The 21082-nt window shown below is 42.1% G+C and overlaps 1 protein-coding gene across 3 annotated transcripts; it reads left to right on the forward strand.

Annotated features, from left to right (window-relative positions):
- Window positions 1-2889: 2889 nt before the first annotated feature.
- On the forward strand, window positions 2890-20105 carry TTC5 (tetratricopeptide repeat domain 5). Of its 3 annotated transcripts, none has more exons than XM_032417912.1 (10): window positions 2890-2971; window positions 6556-6688; window positions 8356-8567; window positions 8939-9089; window positions 10130-10221; window positions 12116-12172; window positions 12723-12869; window positions 13053-13267; window positions 17019-17163; window positions 19476-20105. In XM_032417912.1, exons 1-10 carry the CDS (start codon window positions 2921-2923, stop codon window positions 19593-19595), a joined length of 1323 nt encoding a protein of 440 aa, XP_032273803.1. In that variant the 5' UTR covers window positions 2890-2920; the 3' UTR covers window positions 19596-20105. The 3 variants fall into 3 exon arrangements, with proteins under 3 accessions (XP_032273803.1, XP_032273804.1, XP_032273805.1); XM_032417913.1 differs by having other exon boundaries at window positions 8356-8504; XM_032417914.1 differs by lacking the exon at window positions 17019-17163.
- The last annotated feature ends 977 nt before the right edge of the window (window positions 20106-21082 follow it).

Below are 21082 nucleotides of genomic sequence, written 5' to 3' on the forward strand. Positions count from 1 at the left end.
TTCGCCCCTTTTCCCCTGTGCGCGCTCTCTCAAATAAATCTTAAAAAACAAACTAACAAGCAAACATAGAGCCAAGAAAGAAGTTTGAAGAATATTTTCAGTTACTTTACATCCTCTTAGTGGCATGACTTGAAAGCATACTGGTTGCAGAAGCAGAACATCTGGGATCTAATTATGTTTTTTCCCATACATTGGTTGTGAGTTTGAGTTTAAACTTTCTGGGATTGCTATATCTGGAAATGAGGGACTGAATTAAATTATCCTGTAAACCTTTTCTAACTGTTAAATTTCATTATTTATTTTTATTGGTTTGGGAAGAATTACAGTAGAATTATCTAAATACCAAATCCCATTGTAATTTGGGTTAATAAAGTCATACTGAAAGCTTTTGAGGATATTTTATATTTAGTCATAGAAAGACAAGTGAATATCTTTGCTTTACATAATTGATAGCAAGTAATGTTTTCTTCCTTAGTAGTATAGAATATTAAATCTCTTCAGAAACATTTTTTACTATATCCCAAAGCTAAAATGGTGTCTGAGAAAGAGGATGAAAAGTGCTGACTTAAAAGTTTTAAAACATCTCTTCCCAGTTCATAGCTGTTAACACAGATTTTATAGATTACCTTACAAAGTATTTTTCTTCCCTATGCAGTTTTAAATTTTGTTGGAAAATGGTGTGGGGAAATAATTTTATGTGTATTCATGATTTCTGCCTTGAGCCTTTGCTTCTTGTGTTAGGTTTACAGGATCAGTTTGAAATACAAGTAAGCTATAATTAAAAAATAAAGAGAATTTCTTAGGACATTACATGCTACTTTGAAAAAGTTACTTATTGAAGAGTTTAGTATATTCACATGTCACCAATACAAAAGGTGTAAAAAAGGCATGGAGTGAGGTCTACCTTTCACCCCTGTCCCCCAGTCACTCACTTCACTTTTCTGAAAGCAACTACTGTTGGCAGTATCTTGTGTATCTTTCAGAGATAGTCTATGTGGAAGCAACTAATATTTTATGTAAAAATTATGTTTATTTTTAAATAGTACGTGCACATGATAAATTCAAAAGTGTACACAGCAAAAGAATTTTCTTTGCCTACTGACAACTCTTGGTCCCCATTTCCCTTTACAGGGACAGTCATTGTTTCTTATATGTCCTAGATATAGTGTATCATTATGTTGGCATTATTAGTGTACTGACATACTATTAGTTTATTAGTTATGGCTTTCATGATACCATCCCGAGTGAGCAGATTTATTAAGATAGTGTGTTCAAAATGATGAAATCCCTCTGATATAGAAAGTAACTGTCAAGTTTGGAAAATATTCAGACAAATTACCTTACCATTGTACTACATTTCCCTTAAAATTTTAAACTTACAACACAGGCATACACTGTCTTAACCCGCCTTTTTTGGCAGGGGGAGGTGGTATAATCTTGGTATAAGTAGAAAGATATAGAACAAAAAGATATGTGCAATTAAGTTGAGAATATTAGAGGTTTCCATGATTTGGGAAAGAAACAAGTTTATGAACTCAAAAGTGATCATAGAGAATCGCCTTTGAGCTACAGGCATTGGGTTAAGTTGGTTTGCAGCAGTGCCCTTCCTTGAAAACCAGTTCCTAGCCATGCTTCGTGCCCTCCTAGCAGATAACCTTGCTCCAGGTCCTGCTGGGATGTACTTTTGGCAATGTGGTTGGAATGTATCTGGCTCAGAATTACGACATACCACACCTGCCTAAAAAAACTTGTAGAAATTAAAAGAACTTGGATGCAAGAAGAAACCCCCTAGTTCATGAGGCAGACTCTAGCACTGCCTTCTGGATATACTGATTCTGCTGTTCTTGAGTGACTCCTTACCATCTGAACCAAAAGCTTTTGTTTTAAATTCCAGCCTCAGTGATTTTCCTCTCTGCTAGATCTGTGTTGCCTTAGAGCACAAATGGGCCACAAATTAAGAACTACCCTTTTCCAACATGCTCACTGCTTCCCTTCCTCCTTCCAGCCACTTGGGATGGCCCAAGACTGGAATTATGGTGCTAGGTTAGTAAATGTGACCCCTAATTAGTAGTCTCTCCTTTATTCTTTGGGATTTCTATTACCCCCCGCTTTTTTTTTAAAGAAAAATTGATGAGTTTTGTATAGTTGATCACATATAAATAATGCTGATTTCACAGTTTAGCAATTATGATGGTTGTTTAAACATTTGGTACTAAATTATGTTGTTTCAAATAACTAAAATTAAAGTCCAAAAGCCAGTTACTCCTGAATTATCCATTTATTTTATACTGTTGTCAGGCAGCTCCAGAGTTGCTAATTTAACCAGTAAGTCTATTTGTTACTCATTAACTGAGAAACTATATTCTGAGAACCTTGTCAGGAACAAGGGAGTTTAAAAATATGTAAAATTAGGGCCTTTGTCCTCTGTAGAGTTCATAGTCTACTATGCTGTTTTTCCTCAATGATGTCTTTGATTTGGCTCTTTCCCCTCAATAGAATCATATTTACTTTACGGATTACAGATGTATTTGATATTACATGGTGGTTAAATGACAAGTTGTCCATAAAGGAAATTTTGTGCCTTTTCACAATAAAAAATGCATTTACATTATAACTTTATGGTGATTCTCATAAGAAAACTGTTTTTTTGTTTTTTTTCTTGCAACCAGAAATCACCATTTTAATTTGTTAAACGTATAATTAGTCCATATATTTTTTTAATATTTTTTTTAATTTAAAAAAGTGTTTGGATACATGAAAAAAACCCTCAAAACCCAAACCCACGTAACACACCAGCTCCTCTACTCAGGTGCAGGTAAGCCTCCAGTGCCCTAGATGTCGCTCTGGCTCCACGATGGGGGTGGGTATGAGTCTCTGTGGTTACCAAGTTGGGGGCGGAGAAGCCGAGAGTGGCTGGGAAATGATGGCTGATGAAGACGAGGAAGTCAAGCAGGTCTTGCAGAAATTGCAGGTGAGCCCATAGATTAAAATCTATATGTGCCTTTGTTACTCGGGAAGAAGCGGGGAGCCCAGTTATGTAGTACCAGCGAATTCCTTGGCGCATGCAGCGTGCTGCATGTGTCGGCGAGGTTACTATAAGAACTCGCGAGGGTGCAGCCGCTGTCGGAGAGGGGAGCCTCCCGGGCCGGGGAGGAGCGCCGCCGTGTGTGGGGACCTCCTGCTGCTGACCTGAGCACACTCAGTTTCAGTCCTATGTGGAAGAGGATTTGTTTCTCCTAACTTTATTCTTGCATGTTCTTAGGGAGTTGTTTTGTTTTTTGTTTTGTTTTGTTTTGTTTCTCCCTCCATTCACCCATCACAGGTAGTATACACAGTAGTAGATCTGCAGGAACTATTACCATGTGTTGTGTTGATTCCCACAAAGGCCGTTTCTTCGCTACTTACCTGCTTTGAAATTGGCAACAAGCAGAGTAGTAGCTTGCACCACTTGTATCCTGGTCACTCCCCTCAGGACTCCACGGTTTTGATTCTTTTGCACACTTGCAGTCCCAGCTTGGGGTCTGATGACGAGGGGTCCATACTCCACTTAGTTCATAGCTGACTGCAGTTGTGACTAGGACTAGTCTTTTGTACTTGGTAGGTATGCACTAACTGGTTGTTTGCTCTTTACCTTCTTTCAGTGACCCAAGATTTTCCTCAAATCTCAGAAACTCAGTTTTTTGTGTTCTAAGACAGCCTAGAATTTATTTTTTAGTTTTATTTATTTAAGTAATCTCCATACCCAACGTGGGTCTCAAACTCACCACCAGGAGATCAAGAGTTGCATTCTCTTCAGACTGAGCCGGCCAGGTGCTCCCAGTCTGGAATAAACATTAGACTGGTGACAGGTTTATAAGCTGCTTAAAGACTTGTAATGCAAAAGTTTAAACATTGGTGAGATTTGTTTGTTTCTTGAGCAGACTAAGATAATAACACTTTTTTTATAGAGTGTGAGCTTTATTTTACTTCCACTTGATTTAGATTAATTTCATGCCCTAGTGTGACTGGCTGAAATTAGAGATTCTCAATCCTGGCTCCATATTGGAAACATTGTGTATATGTATAAAAAAATTCTGAAGAGGTACACTAAACAGTGGTTATCCCTGAGGTTGGGGTGATTATGAGGCATTTTTTATTTTGTATTTTTTACATGTACTTATTTAAATTTTAGTAACTTACATATATTACTTTTTCCATGAGACAAGAAATTATTAAAAATGTTCACCCCAGCAAAATAAAACAACAAAGCCAAACAATTTCTTGCGTATTTGCTTTCAGGACTAGAAACAGACACTGAGACCCTCTCTAAAATTCCTGATTTACAGCCATGCGCATTGCAGGGCACAAGGAATTGGGTTGTAAGTTTTGCTGGGAACAGTCTTTTCCTGGGCTCATTTGTGGTAGACGGACTAAGCATGTATGCGTGGGGTATCTTGGGCGGCGTGGGCAGGAATGGTGCAGGAATGGAATGGGGGAATGGAATAGAGGAGAGGAAGAGGATAGTGATGTTGCTATCCATGGGAATGGTGGTATGTTTTGATTTCATTGTCATTTTAGGGCAGAAGGAATGTCATAAAAGGATATTTCTCAAAGTGTGTTTTACAGACCATTTTCATTACAGTCATCTGGGGTGCTTGTGAAAAGGTGTTTGAGTTCTGCTGAAGCTTCTAAAATTGGAATCTGCAGGCTGAGTCCTGAAAATAATACACACAATAAAATTTGAAAAACATTGCTGCTACAGAGGGGACTGTCCCTTCTCTTTGCTCTGGGTAGGGTTTTAAAATAAGTATAGCACTTATGTGTTTGTTAGAGACAGGAATGATTCATTAAGCCATTCAATCAACATTTTTAATGAGAGCCTATCGTGTTCCAAGCCCTGTTGTCGTATTCAGGTATAGCTTTGAACACGGGAGATGGGAGATTAGGACCCTCCCATCATGGAGCTTACATTCTAGGGATGGAGACAGACAACAGACAGTTAATGTATAGGTCACATAATTTCAACTGGTAAGGACTATGAAGAAAAATAAAGTATGATTAACAGGGGAAGTGGTTACTTTAGTTTGGATAGTCAGGGAAAGCCTCTGAGAAGTTGATAGTGAACTGAGATCTAAATGATAATGAGGAATGAGGCATGCAAAGATCTGGGGAAAGAGTGTCCAGGCAGAGGGAATGGCATGTATAAACCCCCACAGTGGGATTGAGCTTGCTGGATCAGAGGAACTCAGTGAAAGCCAATGTGGCTTGAGTATTGTAGAAGCGAGGGTGTGTGAGAGCGACGGGAAAGGAAGTTTGTGGCAGGGTGAGTAGTAGTGTGAGGTCAGATCGTACCGTCTTCTAGGCTGTGGTCAGGAGTTAGATTTTATTCTATCTACAGTGGAAAACTGAGAGTTTGTGATGTGCTGTGCATTTTTGTAAGGTCATTTTTTTTTTTAAAGATTTTATTTATTTATTTGATAGACACACAGCGAGAGAGGGAACACAATCAGGGGGAGTGGGAGAGAGAGAAGCAGGCTTCCCGCTGAGCGGGGAGCCCGATGTGGGGCTCGATCCCAGGACCCTGGGACCATGACCTGAGCCGAAGGCAGACGCTTAACGACTGAGCCACCCAGGCGCCCCTGTAAGGTCATTCTGACTACAATAAGGAGAATGTGAGAGAGTAGAGACAAGATGACCAGGTAAGAAGCTATTGCAACAGTCCGGGCAAGTAATGGTGCCGATTTAGCCCGGGAGAGTCCTAGTGGGATGGAGACAGGTAGATGGATTTAGGATGTACTGTGGAGGTAGTTAAGATGTGACAGAATTGTGTTATATATTTCTGCTGCTGGTCAGTTTCACACTAGATAAAGGAAGAGCTTTGGTGTCACAGGAAGACTCAGAGACAGAGGTATTTAAAATAGGAAAGGGAACATTTACTTGGGTCAAAGGCAAAAGAGCCAGAAGGTGACTTGACAAAAACAAAACAAAACAACAAAAACCACGAGTATTTAAAGAAACAAAATCCTGTAAAAATACCAAGGTCCTCAAACTTAAATTGATCTCTTTGTCACGGAAAAGAATGGCTCTCACATGTTTATCATCATCACAATGGCCATGTATTTTCAGATACTAGCATAGGAAAAATCAGGGATATGATTGTTTTTGTTAGGAAGTCCAGTTTTAAGGGTGTATTTCAAAGTTTTGTACTCTGGGGACCAGTAGCATAGGATTACCTTATTAACTGTTTTATCTCAAGTTGCAAAGTGTTTTCCTCCCCTTGACTGTGGTATATGAAGTGCTTAGTCATACTGGAAGCCCTGTTGGGGCTGGGGGAGAGAGAACTATCATCATGGGGCCGGGACTGGCATGGGACTACATGAGCGTGGTGCTGGGACCTGGCTACTTTTCTTCATGATCTGTGGCATTTTGGTAGACCCGTCCGCTGGCCTCTTGTGTCATTCCTCAGTGAGATAGAGGATCCGTGTTTCTAGACCAGAGCTGGTATGGCTAGCTAGTCTCAAATTTCCTTGTCTGGCGTTCTCTTCTCTTAATGGTACTTATTCTTACACTTCCTAGGCACTGGTGGATCAGCTGTATTCGTTTCGAGAGTGCTATTTCGAGACACATGGTGTTGAGGATGCTGGAAGGAAGCAACAGGATGTGCGGGAGGCGATGGAGAAGACTCTGCAGCAGATGGAGGAAGTAGTGGGTATGAGTGGCAAAGAGCATGCAACCCCCTGCCCTTCGCTGAAATGCGATAGAGTTTTGCTCTCTCTGTGTGAAGTCTTTGGTATCCTATTTGTGGCTGCTGCAGGATGGTACAACAGAGTATTTCTTCTGAGGGCCCCTGTGTAGGATGGCTACCTTTTAGTCCTCTAAACTGTGTTTTCTAAAGTTTGATTATAGCAAATGCCATGAAATAAAAGAAATACCTGTTGCTTAAACTATTCTTTTTTTTTTTTTTTTTTTAAGATTTATTTATTTGAGAGGTAGAGAGTGTGTGTGAGCTGGGGGAAGGGCAGAGGGAAAGGGAGAGGGGGAGCAGACTCCCTGGTGGCGGAGCATGGAGCCCCACTCGGGGCTCGATCTCAAGACTCCGAGATCATGACTTGAGCTGAAACCAAGAGGTGGACGGACGCTCAACTGACTGAGCCACCCAGGTGCCCCTAAACTCTTCTTCTTAATTGACCTTTCTGCTTCTAATTTCTTTTACTTCCAAGTTAATTTATGTAATGGCCATGCCACTGTCTTTTTAACTATTACTTCATGCATTTAATCTTATCCTTTTGTCTGCCTCTTTGCTCAAGTATCAGAGAGTCCTACTATTGACTGGTTGAAGTGTAAACACCTTAATTTGGTATCCAAGTCTCCATTATCTGACCATTTTGTTTGTATTTCTTTCTTCTACTCTTATCTGTGACTACTTACTTAACAGAGGAACTTTTTGTTTCTTTCAGGATGTTTTTGTTTCTTTCAGGATGGACTATCCATTCTCCCTTGTACATGCCACCTGGATTTCTGCCTCTCTGCCTTTGTGTATATCATTTTCTTAACTGGAGGATCTTGTCCTTTTCTCCTTTTCACTTTTTTTTTTTTTGAACATTTTTTAAAGATTATTTATTTGAGAGAGTGAGAGTGAGCGAGCATGGTGGGGGTGGGGTCACTGAGAGAGGAACAGAGGGATAGAGAGAATCCCAAGCTGACTCTCTTGCTGGGTGTGGAGCCTGATGCGGGGCTTGATCTCACTACCCTGAGATCATGACAGGAGCTGAAATCAAGAGTCGGATGCTTAACCAAATGAGCCACCCAGGTGCCCCCCTTTCACTTTTTAAAGTCCATTCATTGGGTGTATGCCATATGCCCCTTTTCATTGTTGTTTTATTTTTTTTAAAGATTTTTTTTATTTATTTGAGAGAGAGAGAGAGCATGAGTGGGGTGAGGGGCAGAGGGAGAAGCAGACTCCCCACTGAGCAGGGAGCCCGATGTGGGACTCGATCCCAGGACCCTGGGATCATGACCTGAGCCGAAGGCAGATACTTAACGACTGAGCCACTCAGGCGCCCCTCATTGTTTTAATTTTCCATGAATATGCTTTGTCCTCTCCACTAGATTGTAAGCCCCTTCAAGGTAGGGATAATGCTTTCTTAGTGACCCTATTAACCTAACCTAGTACTCTGCAAATGGTAGGCTTTCAGTGGTATTGAAAGCATGGGGGCTTTGGTAGGCTTTCAATAAGTGGTTTGTTCATAAAGAGTTTCTTCAACTGTTTCATTCCTAGGGCCGACCTGAGGTTATTTCTTGAGAGAAAGTGCCCTGGTCCTCTCTGTAAGACTGCCTGGGTTTTTCTAATTTCCTCCATTTTCCCTTTCCTCCTAGGTTCTGTCCAGGGCAAGGCACAGGTTCTGATGCTGACTGGGAAGGCACTGAATGTGACTCCTGACTATAGTCCTAAGGCTGAGGAGCTTCTGTCAAAGGCTGTGAAGCTGGAGCCCAAGCTGGTGGAAGCCTGGAACCAGCTGGGTGAGGTATACTGGAAGAAAGGTGATATTGCGGCTGCCCACACCTGCTTCTCAGGAGCCCTGACCCATGTGAGCCGTCTACTGTCCCCTTGGAAAACACAGATGGGGAAGGCTGAGATTCCTTTGGTTTTGTGAATTTCCCTAGGATATAAATACCAGAATAGAACTGTGCTAGAACTAGGAGAATGGAATCAGAGGGGAGGAAGATGTGGGGAGCAGACCTGGCTGAGGAAGACAGGGACAGGGGACTGAGAAAGGAAGATGATGGGATCAGGTTCAGGGAGAGATGAGAAGTGAAGAAAAATTAACAGCCAAGTTGATCCTTGTAGATGGCAGTGAGAATTAAGATGAGACATTAGATTTAGAAGATTAAGATAGAAAAGATCTGGAAAGGGGAAATAGAATCAGGAAGGTTGAGTATGTGTCTTCTCCATTTGCAGTGCAAGAACAAAGTGTCCCTTCAAAACCTGTCCATGGTCCTTCGCCAGCTTCGGACGGACACTGGAGATGAACACTCTCGTCATGTCCTGGACAGTGTCCGACAGGCTAAGTTGGCTGTGCAGATGGATGTCCACGATGGCCGCTCCTGGTGTGAGTGCTCTTAAAGGATCTCCAGCAAGGTTCTAGAGCAGTGGTTCTCAACATGGCTACACATGCCAGAACCTTCTGGAGCCTGGCTGTTGGGTCTGATTCTAAGTGTCAAGCCTGGGCATCTTTGTTTTGAAGCAACCTGAAAGGTATTTTGATGAACCACTGTTTTAGGAACTCTTCGATCATCCAAGAGAGGACGCTTATGTTTCCACATAAGCAAGGCAGGGCTTTTGTGCGGTCTGTTCAGGTTTCTGCTTTGGGTCTGCGTTTGCCTCTTTATCCCTGTGAAGTTTGGAGTATACCAAATACAGTGTTATCACTGGGTTTTGTCAGATGTGGGACCTTTCAAGTAGACTTTTGAGGGTAACCAAAATAGGTCATATCTTGAATCTGGGCTCTGAGGCGACTCACCACTGTTTCTTGGGTTTTTTTCCTTACTTAGGTGGGGCAGGATGGCTAGAGTGGGCTGCAGCTGGGTGTCTCCCCTCCCCCACGTGGATGGGTATGGCCAGGTGGTATTTTCCTTCCTCAGGTTAGTTAGGCTCTGGTTAGCTAGTTTCTCCTGAGGGCAGGCCTTGTGAAGAACAGGGTGCTCTAGCATATTTCGGAACAAGTTCTTTCTCCCCTTCCCCCTGCTGGAAGTATGAGGGGATTTTTCTCGGATGCTTGCTGTGGGAATCTGGTTGAGCTTCTGGAGGTAAATCTCACAGTATCGTGGGGACCTCCTTATGCCTGGGACCCCTGGAGTTTCCGACTCCCAGACTTGTCCACATTGACCCTCCAGCTCTTTGTCAGTTACAGTTACAGTTCGGGTGCTCCTACCTCAGCACTAGTACTGCGGCTCGGGAGTTCCTGCCCTGGTGAGCCACAGTCCCTGTGTTTGCCTGTCTTTCTCCAGTTTTAGGGGCAGTAGTTTGCCCTGTGTTGTTCCCTGTCTTACGGCTCCAAGAGGAGTTGTGGAGTTTTCAGTCCATCAGGATGGAGTGGTGACTTCCCAGCCCCTTACAGGAGGAACCGGAAACCCTTTGTTTCTCTTTCAGATATTCTGGGGAATGCATATCTTTCTCTTTACTTCAATACTGGCCAGAACCCCAAGATCTCCCAGCAAGCCCTCAGTGCCTATGCCCAAGCAGTAAGTATTTATGGTCGCAGCAGAAGCAAGAGCGTCATTCAGTCTTCTGCGTGGCTCTTTCGCAAGCAGCATGGGCAGTACTCAGTGGCATCCAGTGTGTGTGGTTTTGCAGAGCTCTAGCTACAGAGGTGACTTACTTCTTATAACTGGAGTGTTAGCGACCACTGGCAGGGCGCCGCCGTGCTAGACGGGCCTTCGAACTCTCTGGAATTCCTACCGGCGCTCATGACCAAATCACAGAGCCCATCCCAGTGTGTTCATCTTTTGTGGTGGGGAGAAAAGTCTATATTAAAATAATGCTTATTAATATTTGTGTACGTGTTTAAAGAAAAAGGAAAGCTCTAATACTTAAGTATAAATTAAGTGCTATCCCGTGATAAACCATGAGATACTATGGCTCTGGATTTCCCACAGGCTAAAATCAAAAACAGTAGGGACACCTGGCTGGCTCAGCTGGTAGAGCACGCGACTCTTGATCTCAGGGTTGTGAGTTGAAGCCCCACGTTGGGTGTAGAGATGACTTAAAAATAAAAGCTTTAAAATAGAAAATAGTATATAGCCCATTCTGCATCATTTCCTCAGGATTAATCTGCTGGTGCTCATGCTTTGTTTAGGCCTTTCAAGCCGTTTTTCTATCAATAGCTGCTTACATGGGGGATTCCTTCAGGCTTGAGCTCCTGATTACTCTTTATCAGAAGGTTCACCTTGGCCTTCTGAGCAGTTTTTATTTGGGCCTCATATTCACCTTTCTTTTTTTGCTTTCTTGCTTCTCTTGACTTGGAGAATTGCTTTTTAACTTACCATTACTTACTTTATTCTGTGTGGCAGAATATTCTATTCATGTTTGTAGTTTAGGGACTGACCTTTTTTCCATCAGGGAACTTGAAGGCAGAGGGATTATATTTTAGTCTAATTTCTTACTTTGGTGGATGTTTACATTAAAAAAAATAGTAACAGTGTACTCTTTTTTTTTTTTTTAAAGATTTTATTTATTTATTTGACAGATAGAGAGCACAAGTAGGCAGAGCGGCAGGTAGAGGGAGAGGGAGAAGCAGGCCCCCCACTGAGCAGGGAGCCCTGTGAGGGGCTCGATCCCAGGACTCTGGGATCATGACTGAAGCCAAAGGCAGACACGTAACTGACTGAGCCACCCAGGCGCCCCAACAGTGTACTCTTTAAAAATTTTATATTTGGCTTCTGCTAAATTGTTGCTTTTAACTCTTAATTTCTTCACCCAAACCTGCATTTTTAAACATATTCAAACCAACCATTTAAACAATTTTAATCCATGTTGTTTGTACTTTTGTGATGTGCTAGGCAATGAACATAATCAGAAAAATAAGCTGAACGTAGCCCTGAACATAGCAGTTTCTTCACAGCACATCTGCCTGAACTTTCATGTAGTTTCTGGCCATCTATTTAAATTAGAGAATCAGAATTTGACTTTTAGTGGGTGTTTGAAGGGGGCTTGAATATAGAAACATGCTTCTACCTGTATCTGGAGCTGGGCTCATGGGGGAAAGGAAATGTATTAAATTGACGACATTTCTTTTCTAGGCCTTCCTCATTTATATCATTATCTCACCATTAAAAATTTTTTTTTTATCAGAATGCTTTTATACTTTTCTTTTATCTTTGTGCTGGTGCATGGATAAATTATAATCATATTTCAGAAAGTTTCATGCGCACACAAAAACCCTTACCTCTTTGAGGTGTCAGGGACTGAGTAATATACCACTCAAGTGGTTACTGTGTAACAGTGTGGGTGTAGGTAACATTTTGACAGGGAAGAAACTTTGAATTTTTCCAGGGGGAAGAGGTCTAGGGCATGTTGGGCATGGCCATCCGTAAGAGTGAGACAGGTTCCACTGATGGTTTTTTCCTCTCTCTGTAGGAGAAGGTTGACAGGACAGCTTGCAGCAATCCTGATCTTCATCTGAACAGGGCAACGGTAAGACCTGCAGGGTGGTGGTCATCTGCAAGTCACCCAAGTGACAGCTGGGTCTTAGCTTGGAACGATAACTGAGTATTCATAGGGACAAGGTTGAGTACAAACTGCGGGAGGAAAGCCACATTATTTTGAGGGAGAGCTGGCTCAGTTTGACTTTAGGATCTGATGGGGCCTCTGGTGGGAAGGTGGATGGGGCCGAGGAGGTGGGAGAGTACACAGAGGATAGAGGGACAGTTTAGAAGACTTTTCTGAAATGTTCAATATAAATGTAAAAATAGAATGACCCACTGTATGCAGCGTAACTATTTTCAAATTTGGAAATTAGTGTCTTTGAAACAATTCCATCTTCGGGGTTTGTGACCTCTTAGCCAGGGTGAGGGCTATAAAGCACTACCATTTCTTCAGGCTGTTCATTGTAGAGCAGGAAAGCCACGGGGAAGGAAACAGTTCATTTCTGTAGATTCCTAGCACACTGTGCCATCACTCCCCCTGCCATAGTTTGTGTTAGATACACATGTACTTGGGAGGTTTTCGTTTACTTCTTGTGCAGTTACATAAATATGAAGAGAATTATGGGGAGGCCCTGGAGGGCTTCTCTCGGGCTGCAGTCCTGGACCCTGCTTGGCTGGAGCCCCAGCAACGAGAGCAGCAGCTTCTGGAGTTCCTGAGTAGATTAACCAGCTTCCTTGAGAGCAAGGTAAAGGTGTCAAAAGGCTGAATTCTGCTTTTATTCTGTGGGTCAATAAAGTAAGAATAAAGTAGGCTTCGGTCGCAGTGACTCTATCTACAGAAGTGGGTAGGTGGGAGTAGGAGTAGACTCTCAGAGCGACTAGTTTACATCTTCTTATCTATTCCCCCACCCCCCCTTTTTTTTTGGCAGGGAAAGGTGAAGACCAAAAAGTTGCAGAGCATGCTGGGAAGCTTGCGCCCAGCCCATCTAGGCCCTTGTGGTGATGGGCGCTACCAGTCGGCCTCTGGGCAGAAGTTGACCCTGGAGCTCAAGCCACTGAGTGCCCTACAGCCCGGTGTGAACAGTGGTGCCGTGGTCCTAGGAAAGGTGGTGTTCAGCCTCACCACAGAAGAGAAGGTCCCCTTGTGAGTTTCTCTTGCCTTTCCTCTTTTTCATTCTTTTGAACTAATGAGTCTCACTTCCTGGCCCTTTTCTGACAGTTGAGGACGTTGTCAGTGGTCACAGATGAGTGCGTTCTGCTTCCTTCTGTGACTGTCCAGTGAGCAGGTATTGTCTAGGTGATAACTCACGATCTCTCCCTAGATTTTGTCATCACCCATTTTTTTTTTTTCCCTGGAACTTGGTGCTCTGTGGATTACAACATCCATAGCTGAAATCTGAATGCTGTTTTTTATTTTTATTTTTTATTTTATTTTATTTTATTTTTTATTTTTTTAAAAGATCTTATTTATTTGAGAGAGAGAGTGAGAGAGAGAGCACAAGAGGGGGTAGGGTCAGAGGGAGAAGCAGAGTCCCCATTGAGCAAGGAGCCCGATGCAGGACTCGATCCTGGGACTCCGGGATCATGACCTGAGCCGAAGGCAATTGCTTAACCAATTGAGCCACCCAGGCGCCTGAATGCTGTTTTTTATAAGGCAGATGGAAACCTTGAAATTTTCCTGCCTCTTTGTATTTTCATGATCACAGAAGTAGGAGGAGGGAGAGTTTTCAGTCCTCTTTGGACTTAGGTATGCCTAGGCAGTTCTGGAAGGTTAGCTTTGAGTTAGAATTTAAGGCCTGATGGGAAGATTGTCTTAGATGTTATTCAACAAATATTTATTGAACATCTGGTATATGTGTGGTAGGGAGTGAAATGTAAAGGATCCAAGTGAAGGTGCTTACAATCTAGCAGAGGAAATGAGTTAACATTCATTTAGAAAAAATATTTTTTTAAGATTTTATTTTTTTAAGTAATCTGTACACTCTTAGTGCAGGGCTTGAACTCACAAGCCCAAGATCATGAGTCGCACACTCTACTGACTAAGCCAGCCAGCCAGGCACCCCTCACGTAGAAAATTTTTAATTCTTTATTTTTTTAATTCAGATTTTTTTATTATGTTAATCACCATACATTACATCATTAGTTTTAGATGTAGTGTTCCATGATTCACTGTTTGTGCATAACACCCAGTGCTCCATGCAGAACGTGCCCTCCTTAATACCCATCACCAGGCTAACACATTGCCCCACCCCTTCCCCTCTAAAACCCTCAGTTTGTTTCTCAGAGTCCATAGTCTCTCATGGTTCGCCTCCGAAAATTTTTAATTCTTGAAAAATTAGTCTGTTTCATCACTCCTTGGTCCGTCACTCACTTCCTAATCCCTCATTGACTGGTTTCCTTTTTTTGGTTTCTACTGAATTTGTTTTGTCTGGCATCACCAGTGTCTGGTTCCGTGGCTTCCACTACGTGGCTCCGCAACGTTCTGAGTGCTCTCTCACTGTTCCCTTTCATATCACTTCTGCTTCATCCAAACTGAAACACTTCCCATCATACGCCTAAGCTTTCTCCATGGACTTCTCTAGAGACATATGAGTGGAAGATCAAGAAGATAGTTGAGAAAAGTTCAGTTAACTAGAGCAGACCCTAGAACTAAGAGGAATGAGAAGGAGAGATAGACAAAGGTGGATTTTAGGGGGCTTTGAAGATAAATATTTTGTCACTCCTTGGTTTCTCTTTTTCTTAAATTCTAAATGTTAAGTTCCAGGAGGACTCTGTTTTTGTTCCTTTCCTCTTTTCTCCCTTTACCAGGATGGCAAATAGGTGCCAAGTTCTGTCACTTGGCAGTGGCTGTCCAACGGACTGTGTAGAAGTGTTCTGAGGCTTCGATTGGATTCACCAGGAGACTGCTGGGCTTGATTGCAATGTTGGTTATGAATTCAGGTGTGCCAAGTGATGGCATGAGCCCCAGTTCTTCACCATCTCATTTATAGGTCATGTCTTTTGGTGATGTCATATAAACCCAAGGCATGCTGCCCCTGCCGTGCTCACAGGTGCATCTCCAGTCCAGGCCTCATTTCTAAGTTTTGGATTCCTATATCCAGCTACCTCTGGGCTCCCATCAGAAATCTCTAACTCAATATGTCCAAAATTACTCGCTTCCTCTTTCTCTCTAAACTGTTTCTCCTCCCTAACTTCCTTGTCAATCAGTGGTACTGCTTCTGTTCAGTCATTTAATTAAGACTTCTGGAAGTTGTTCTAGAATTCTCCATTCTTCTGCATTGTGGCACTCACCAGGTCATATATATATATATATATATAGTTTTTTTTTTAGTCCCTACTTTTCTGTCTCAACAGACTCAATTTAGCCCCTTATTGCTTCTCCAGACACGTCTTCTGACTCCTTGTTTTTTGTCCAGTATTTCACAGTGCAGAGAAATAATTCCCAGATGCAGAACTGAGCATTGCCATTTCTTTATAAAATCCCTTCCTACTACTTCCTATCCCTTCAGGATAAAGTTTGAACTCTTAGGTTAGCTTAGCATGCAGAGTCCTTCATAATCTGCTCCCTGCTTGCCTCTTTCCATTCTCTTGTTTCACTTTCCCACTTGTACCTCTTGTGCCTGTCACGGCATTATTTTGTAGGTTCCAGAACAGCTGTTTTCATGCCTCTGTGCCTTTACACACAGTTTGTGTCTGTCTGGATAATCCTTTGGCTCCTTCTTGATACAGCTCACATTTTCCGCCACAACATTTTATTTTGAAATTTTTCAAACATGGCAAAATTGAAAGAATTTTGCAGTGAACATCTGCGTACCCAACCACCTATATTCTACCACCAATATCTCGCTTGGTTTCTCACATATCTGTCTATCCCCTTATTCATCCATTGATCCGTCTTATTTTTGGTGCATTGCAGAGTAAATTGCAGAGATCAATATACTTTCCTCTAAATACTTCAGCATGTAGTCATTAACTAGAGTTTAGTATTTGTTTAGTTTTCTTCTTTTTATGTAAAATTTACATAGAATGAAATATACAAATCTTAGTGTACATTTGCTAAGTTTTGACTAACATACATCTGTGTAACCCAAACACCTGTCAGGATAGAGCACATTACTTACCAGCACCTCAGAAAGTTCTCTTGTGTTCCTTCCCGGTTAATCCCCATTTCCATTCTGCCCCAGAAGTTTTCTGTTCCTACTGAGGATTAGTTTTCATTTTGTAACCCAGATAATTTTTTATCCTTTACCATTCCGTTTGAGGGTCTCCTCCTCAAGGAAACCTTCCCTGCTTTCTGGTTTTGAACATTTCTCCTCTGGGTTCCCGTGGTCCCACCTTTGGCCTCATTGAACTCAGCACGAGGGAGAAGCTGTCTGTTCTAGCACCTCTCACACTTGTCCTGTAAGTGACGGTTTAAGTGTCTGCTCCTGCTAGACTGTAAGCTCACTCATAGCTGGATCAGTGTCTTCTTGCTAAGGACAAAGCTTGACACATGATAGGTTTTCAGTGAAAGTTTGTGGGATTCAATGAAATTGACAGTGATGGTTAGAGAGTTGGAAGGTTGTGATGATTAAATTGATAGACCAGGAATAATGTTGCATCTGCAACATTTTGAGCTGGTTCATTATTAGTATTTGTTGAATGGTCCCAGCATGCAGATATCTCAAGTGTGTGGCACAGTGACTGATGAGTCTTGTGCATATGCTTTATCAAAGATACTATATATGTAAGACAGATGAGGACGCACACATGCATAGTGGATGATGGTACCTGTTGTAAGTTTTCTAAATAAGTAACTGAGAAAGCATTTGTTTATTTTGTTGATATTTTAAAACCACTGTTTTTGCTCTTCTTTCCTGCCCACTTTCCTCCCTTAACCCATCTTAACCTGGCAGTACCTTTGGCCTGGTAGATTCAGATGGACCTTGCTATGCAGTGATGGTGTATAATATGGTACAGAGTTGGGGAGTGCTCATTGGGGACTCTGTAGCCATTCCTGAGCCCAACCTTCGGCTTCACCGAATTCAGCACAAAGGAAAAGTGAGTGATGGCCAGGATTTTTTCCCAGCTCATAGGCTCTGAAAGTGGGGCCAAGTTTGTCTCTTTTAACGAATATGTAAAGTAATGCATATATATGTATGTGTGTATATATATGATATGCATATGTATGACATACATATACATACATGTAATTTTTTTTTTTTTACTAGAAAGGGAAACTACTGGTAAACAAAAAGAATTTTAAAAATGGACTGGACAGAGAAAGACAAATACTGTATGATATCACTTCTATGTGGAATCTAATAAAGCTCAACTTAGGAGAAGAGAATAGAATAGTAGTTGCTAGGGGCTGTAGGGGTGGGTGAACTGGGGAGATATTGTTTAAGGGTGCAGACTTGCAGCTAGTAGATAAATACGTCCTTGAGAGCTTATGCATAGCACAGTGATTACAGACAACTATATGGTTTTATATGCGTCAGAGTTGCCAAGAGACTAGATCTTAATTGTCCCCATGACAAAAAGTAATGACAGTTATATGACATGATAGAGGTGTTAGTTGACACCGTGGTGATCATCATATTCCACTATATAAATATATTAGATAAACATGTTAGTGTTAGATGCCAGTTACTGCAATAAAATTTTTAAAAAAAATGGACCGAAATATTATCACCCAGATGTTACTACTGTTAGCAGTTTCGTATGTACACCCCCAGTCTTTTTTTTCATAAATCTACATATACACATTCATATGTATATTTTTAATAAGGAGTAGAATATTATATGTAATGTTTGTGAATATTTCATGTGTTTTTACATACTCTACAACATTGTTTTAAATTGACATGCAGAGGTGGTGATGAAGATGATGATGATAGTTAACATTTACTGAACACATAACCGACTGCTGGCTGCTGTGTTAGGAGCTTTTTTTGCCCGTCCTGGCTCATTTCATATGGAAATCTTACATGAGTTGCTATTTAACCACTTGCTCACCATTTATAGAGTAGGGGTTGGCAAATGGCGGCCTATTGACCAAATCTGGCCCCTGCCCATTTCGTATAGCCTGTGAGACAAGAATAGTGTCTGTATTTTTATTTTTATTTTTTTATTTTTTTCAAAGATTTTTTTTATTCATAAGAGAGAGAGGCAGAGGGAGAAGCAGGCTCCCCATTGAGCAGGGAGCCTGATGTGGGACTCGATCCCAGGACCCTGGGATCATGATCTGAGCCGAAGGCAGAAGCTTAACCATTTGAGCCACCCAGGTGCCCCGTGTCTGTATTTTTAAATGAAAACAGTTGGAAGAAGAAGAATAATTTGTGATACCTGAAAATTCCAGGAAATTCAAATTTCAGTGTCCGCAGGTTAATTTTTTTGGAACCCAGCCATGCTCATTTGTTCACGATTGTCTGTGGCTGCTTTTTGCACAGCAGTGTCAGAGTTGAATAGTTCCATGACAGAGACTGTGGGACCCACAAAGCCTTAACTGTTACTTGGCCCTTTACAGAAGAAATTTGCTGCCCCCAGATCTAGACTATTTCTCATTTTTCCCTGTCATAAAGGCACTGTAGTGAAAAAATTTATATCTGTCCATATCCAGGATTATTTACTTAAATGAATTTCTAAGGTAGAATTCTGGCTCCAAAGGGTGTGCAGAGTTCTGAGACTTTTGATACATATTGCCAAGTTAATTTTTGGAATATTGTACCAGTTAGTACACACAGTAGATGTGAGTGATTGTTTCTCTGTAGTTTTCTCAGCTCCGGGGAGAAAGCTTTGAAACATTATATGCTGCTTTTACATGAAAAATATATTTCGGGCCTTATAAACACTTGGACTAAGAGTTTCTCAGAATTTTCACTGGCGGCTCTGTGTATCTGAGTTTTTGTTTGTTTTTAAGATTTTATTTTTAAGTAAGCTCTACACCCAACATGGGGCTCGAACTCACAGCCCTGAGATCAAGAGTCACATGCTCCACCAACTGAGCCAGCCGGGCGCCCCTGTGTGTATCTAGTTTTAATTGTCAGGAAACCTGGGAAGGGCAGATTACGTGGAAGTTAGTGGTGCCCTTTGGCTAGGCTGTGCCGGAACTTGTCTTTTTTCAGAGAATTGTCCCATTCTTGTGGTGATGTTACTGGCATCCCGCCTGCCCCAGATTTTCCTTCTGAAGATTGAAAACTTGGGGCAAATTATATCCCTAGCTCAGCTTCGTTTCTTTAATGTGAGATGGAGGTAAGGGGTGTATGTCCTGCGGGGGAAGGAAGGGGGAGTAAGTCCCAGGTGGTGTATCCCTGTGGAGTTGCTTCCGTTTCAGGATCTATCTTGAGCCTCTGTGCGTTTGTCTTTTCTAGGACTATTGCTTTTCCAGTGTTCGTGTGGAAACACCCCTCCTGCTAGTGGTGAACGGGAAGCCCCAGGGCTCCAGTAGCCAGGCTGCTGCCACCGTGGCGTCGCGGCCCCAGTGTGAATGAGCTTACTTGACTGGCATGCTGAAGAAGGAGTCGGCGTGAGAGGAGAAGCTCACAGGCCCTTGGCCGCCGGACCAGCGACATCCCGGCACTCGGCCGGGCCAGGGCGGATGTTTGAGATGATGACTTTCCTTTCCTCTGCCCTATGAGGCACTGTGTGTCTCTTCTTTCCCTCCTTTTATCCTGTTCCAGCTCTCTCTGGGGCCACACGCTCCCCTGGTATAACCTCTGCTGCCTCTTTCATTGCTCTTCTGTTTTAGGCAAAGAGCATGGAATTGGTAGAAGGGTTGGGATCTTGCCATGGGACAGAGTTCCCAAGGTTCTTGTTCTTCTTGCCTCCTTCCTGAGCCTCATGTGTATATATCATTTCAGTATTTATTGCTAAGGGAGGGGGCTTAATTTTTTAATGGCTTGTTTTTTTTTGTTTTGTTTTTGCAATTTTTATTTTATTTTATTTTTGTTTTTAAACTTTAGGTCCTTCCCCTTTGGGGCTGGAACAGAATTAAATTTGTTTGGAGAAAAAAATACTGTGTAGTTTGGCTTCATTCTCTCTAAGCTAGAATTTTGGTTTTAGGATCACTTCAATCCATTGGCGTAATCCCTGCCCCCCCCGGCTTTTTTTTTCCCTTTACATAAAATAGTTCATTTCTCTCCCAGTTAAAAGAATTCTGGCAACAGGTAGCCAAGGGCAGGAATGGCAACCCCACAGAGTTGCTGGGAAGTTCCGCATTCTGTCATCCCTAGGGGTGGCCCTCATCATGGTGTAAGATGACAGCAATATTATTCTAATAGTGTTACTAGGCTGCAAGACCAGAGGGAGCTAGATATTCAGTTCCTTTAGATTATAGTGATACATTTTGTAATAGTTTTGCTCTCTTTTTCTCCTAAGATTGATTTATTTGAGAGGGAGAGAGAGAGTGCACGCATGTGTGAGTGGGGGGAGAGAATCTTCGAGCAGACTTCCCACTGAGTGTGGAACCTGACTTGAGACTCAATCTCACGACCCATGAGATCATGACCTGAGCCAAAATCAAGTCAGACGCTTAACCGACTGAGCCACACAGGCGTCCCTATAATAGTTTCTCTTAATATCCTTATGGAAAAATGTGAAGGAGGATTAATAACCAACTGAATGGCTGTAACCAGAGAGTACATTAATGGATACAGATTAATTTGGAAGACTTCTGGTGATCTGGCTTAGGTCTTTGTTTGGTCCTGTTGAACTTTTTCTTTTCTTTTTTTTAAAGATTTATTTGTTTATTTTAGAGAAACAAAGAGAGCATGCAGGGGGAGGGGCAGAGGAAGAGGGAGAGGGACAAGCAGACTCCCTGCTGAGGGAGGAGCCTGATGCTGGGCTCGATCCCATGACCCTGAGATCATGACTTGAGCCAAAATCAAGAGTCAGATGCTTAACTGACTGAGCCACCCAGGCGCCATGGTTCTGTTGAACTCTTGATCAGTAACTTGAATATCGTTGGTGACTCACTGAT

The sequence above is a fragment of the Phoca vitulina genome, unplaced genomic scaffold, assembly GCF_004348235.1.
Source record: "Phoca vitulina isolate PV1807 unplaced genomic scaffold, GSC_HSeal_1.0 scaffold20, whole genome shotgun sequence".
Classification (NCBI taxonomy): domain Eukaryota; kingdom Metazoa; phylum Chordata; class Mammalia; order Carnivora; family Phocidae; genus Phoca; species Phoca vitulina.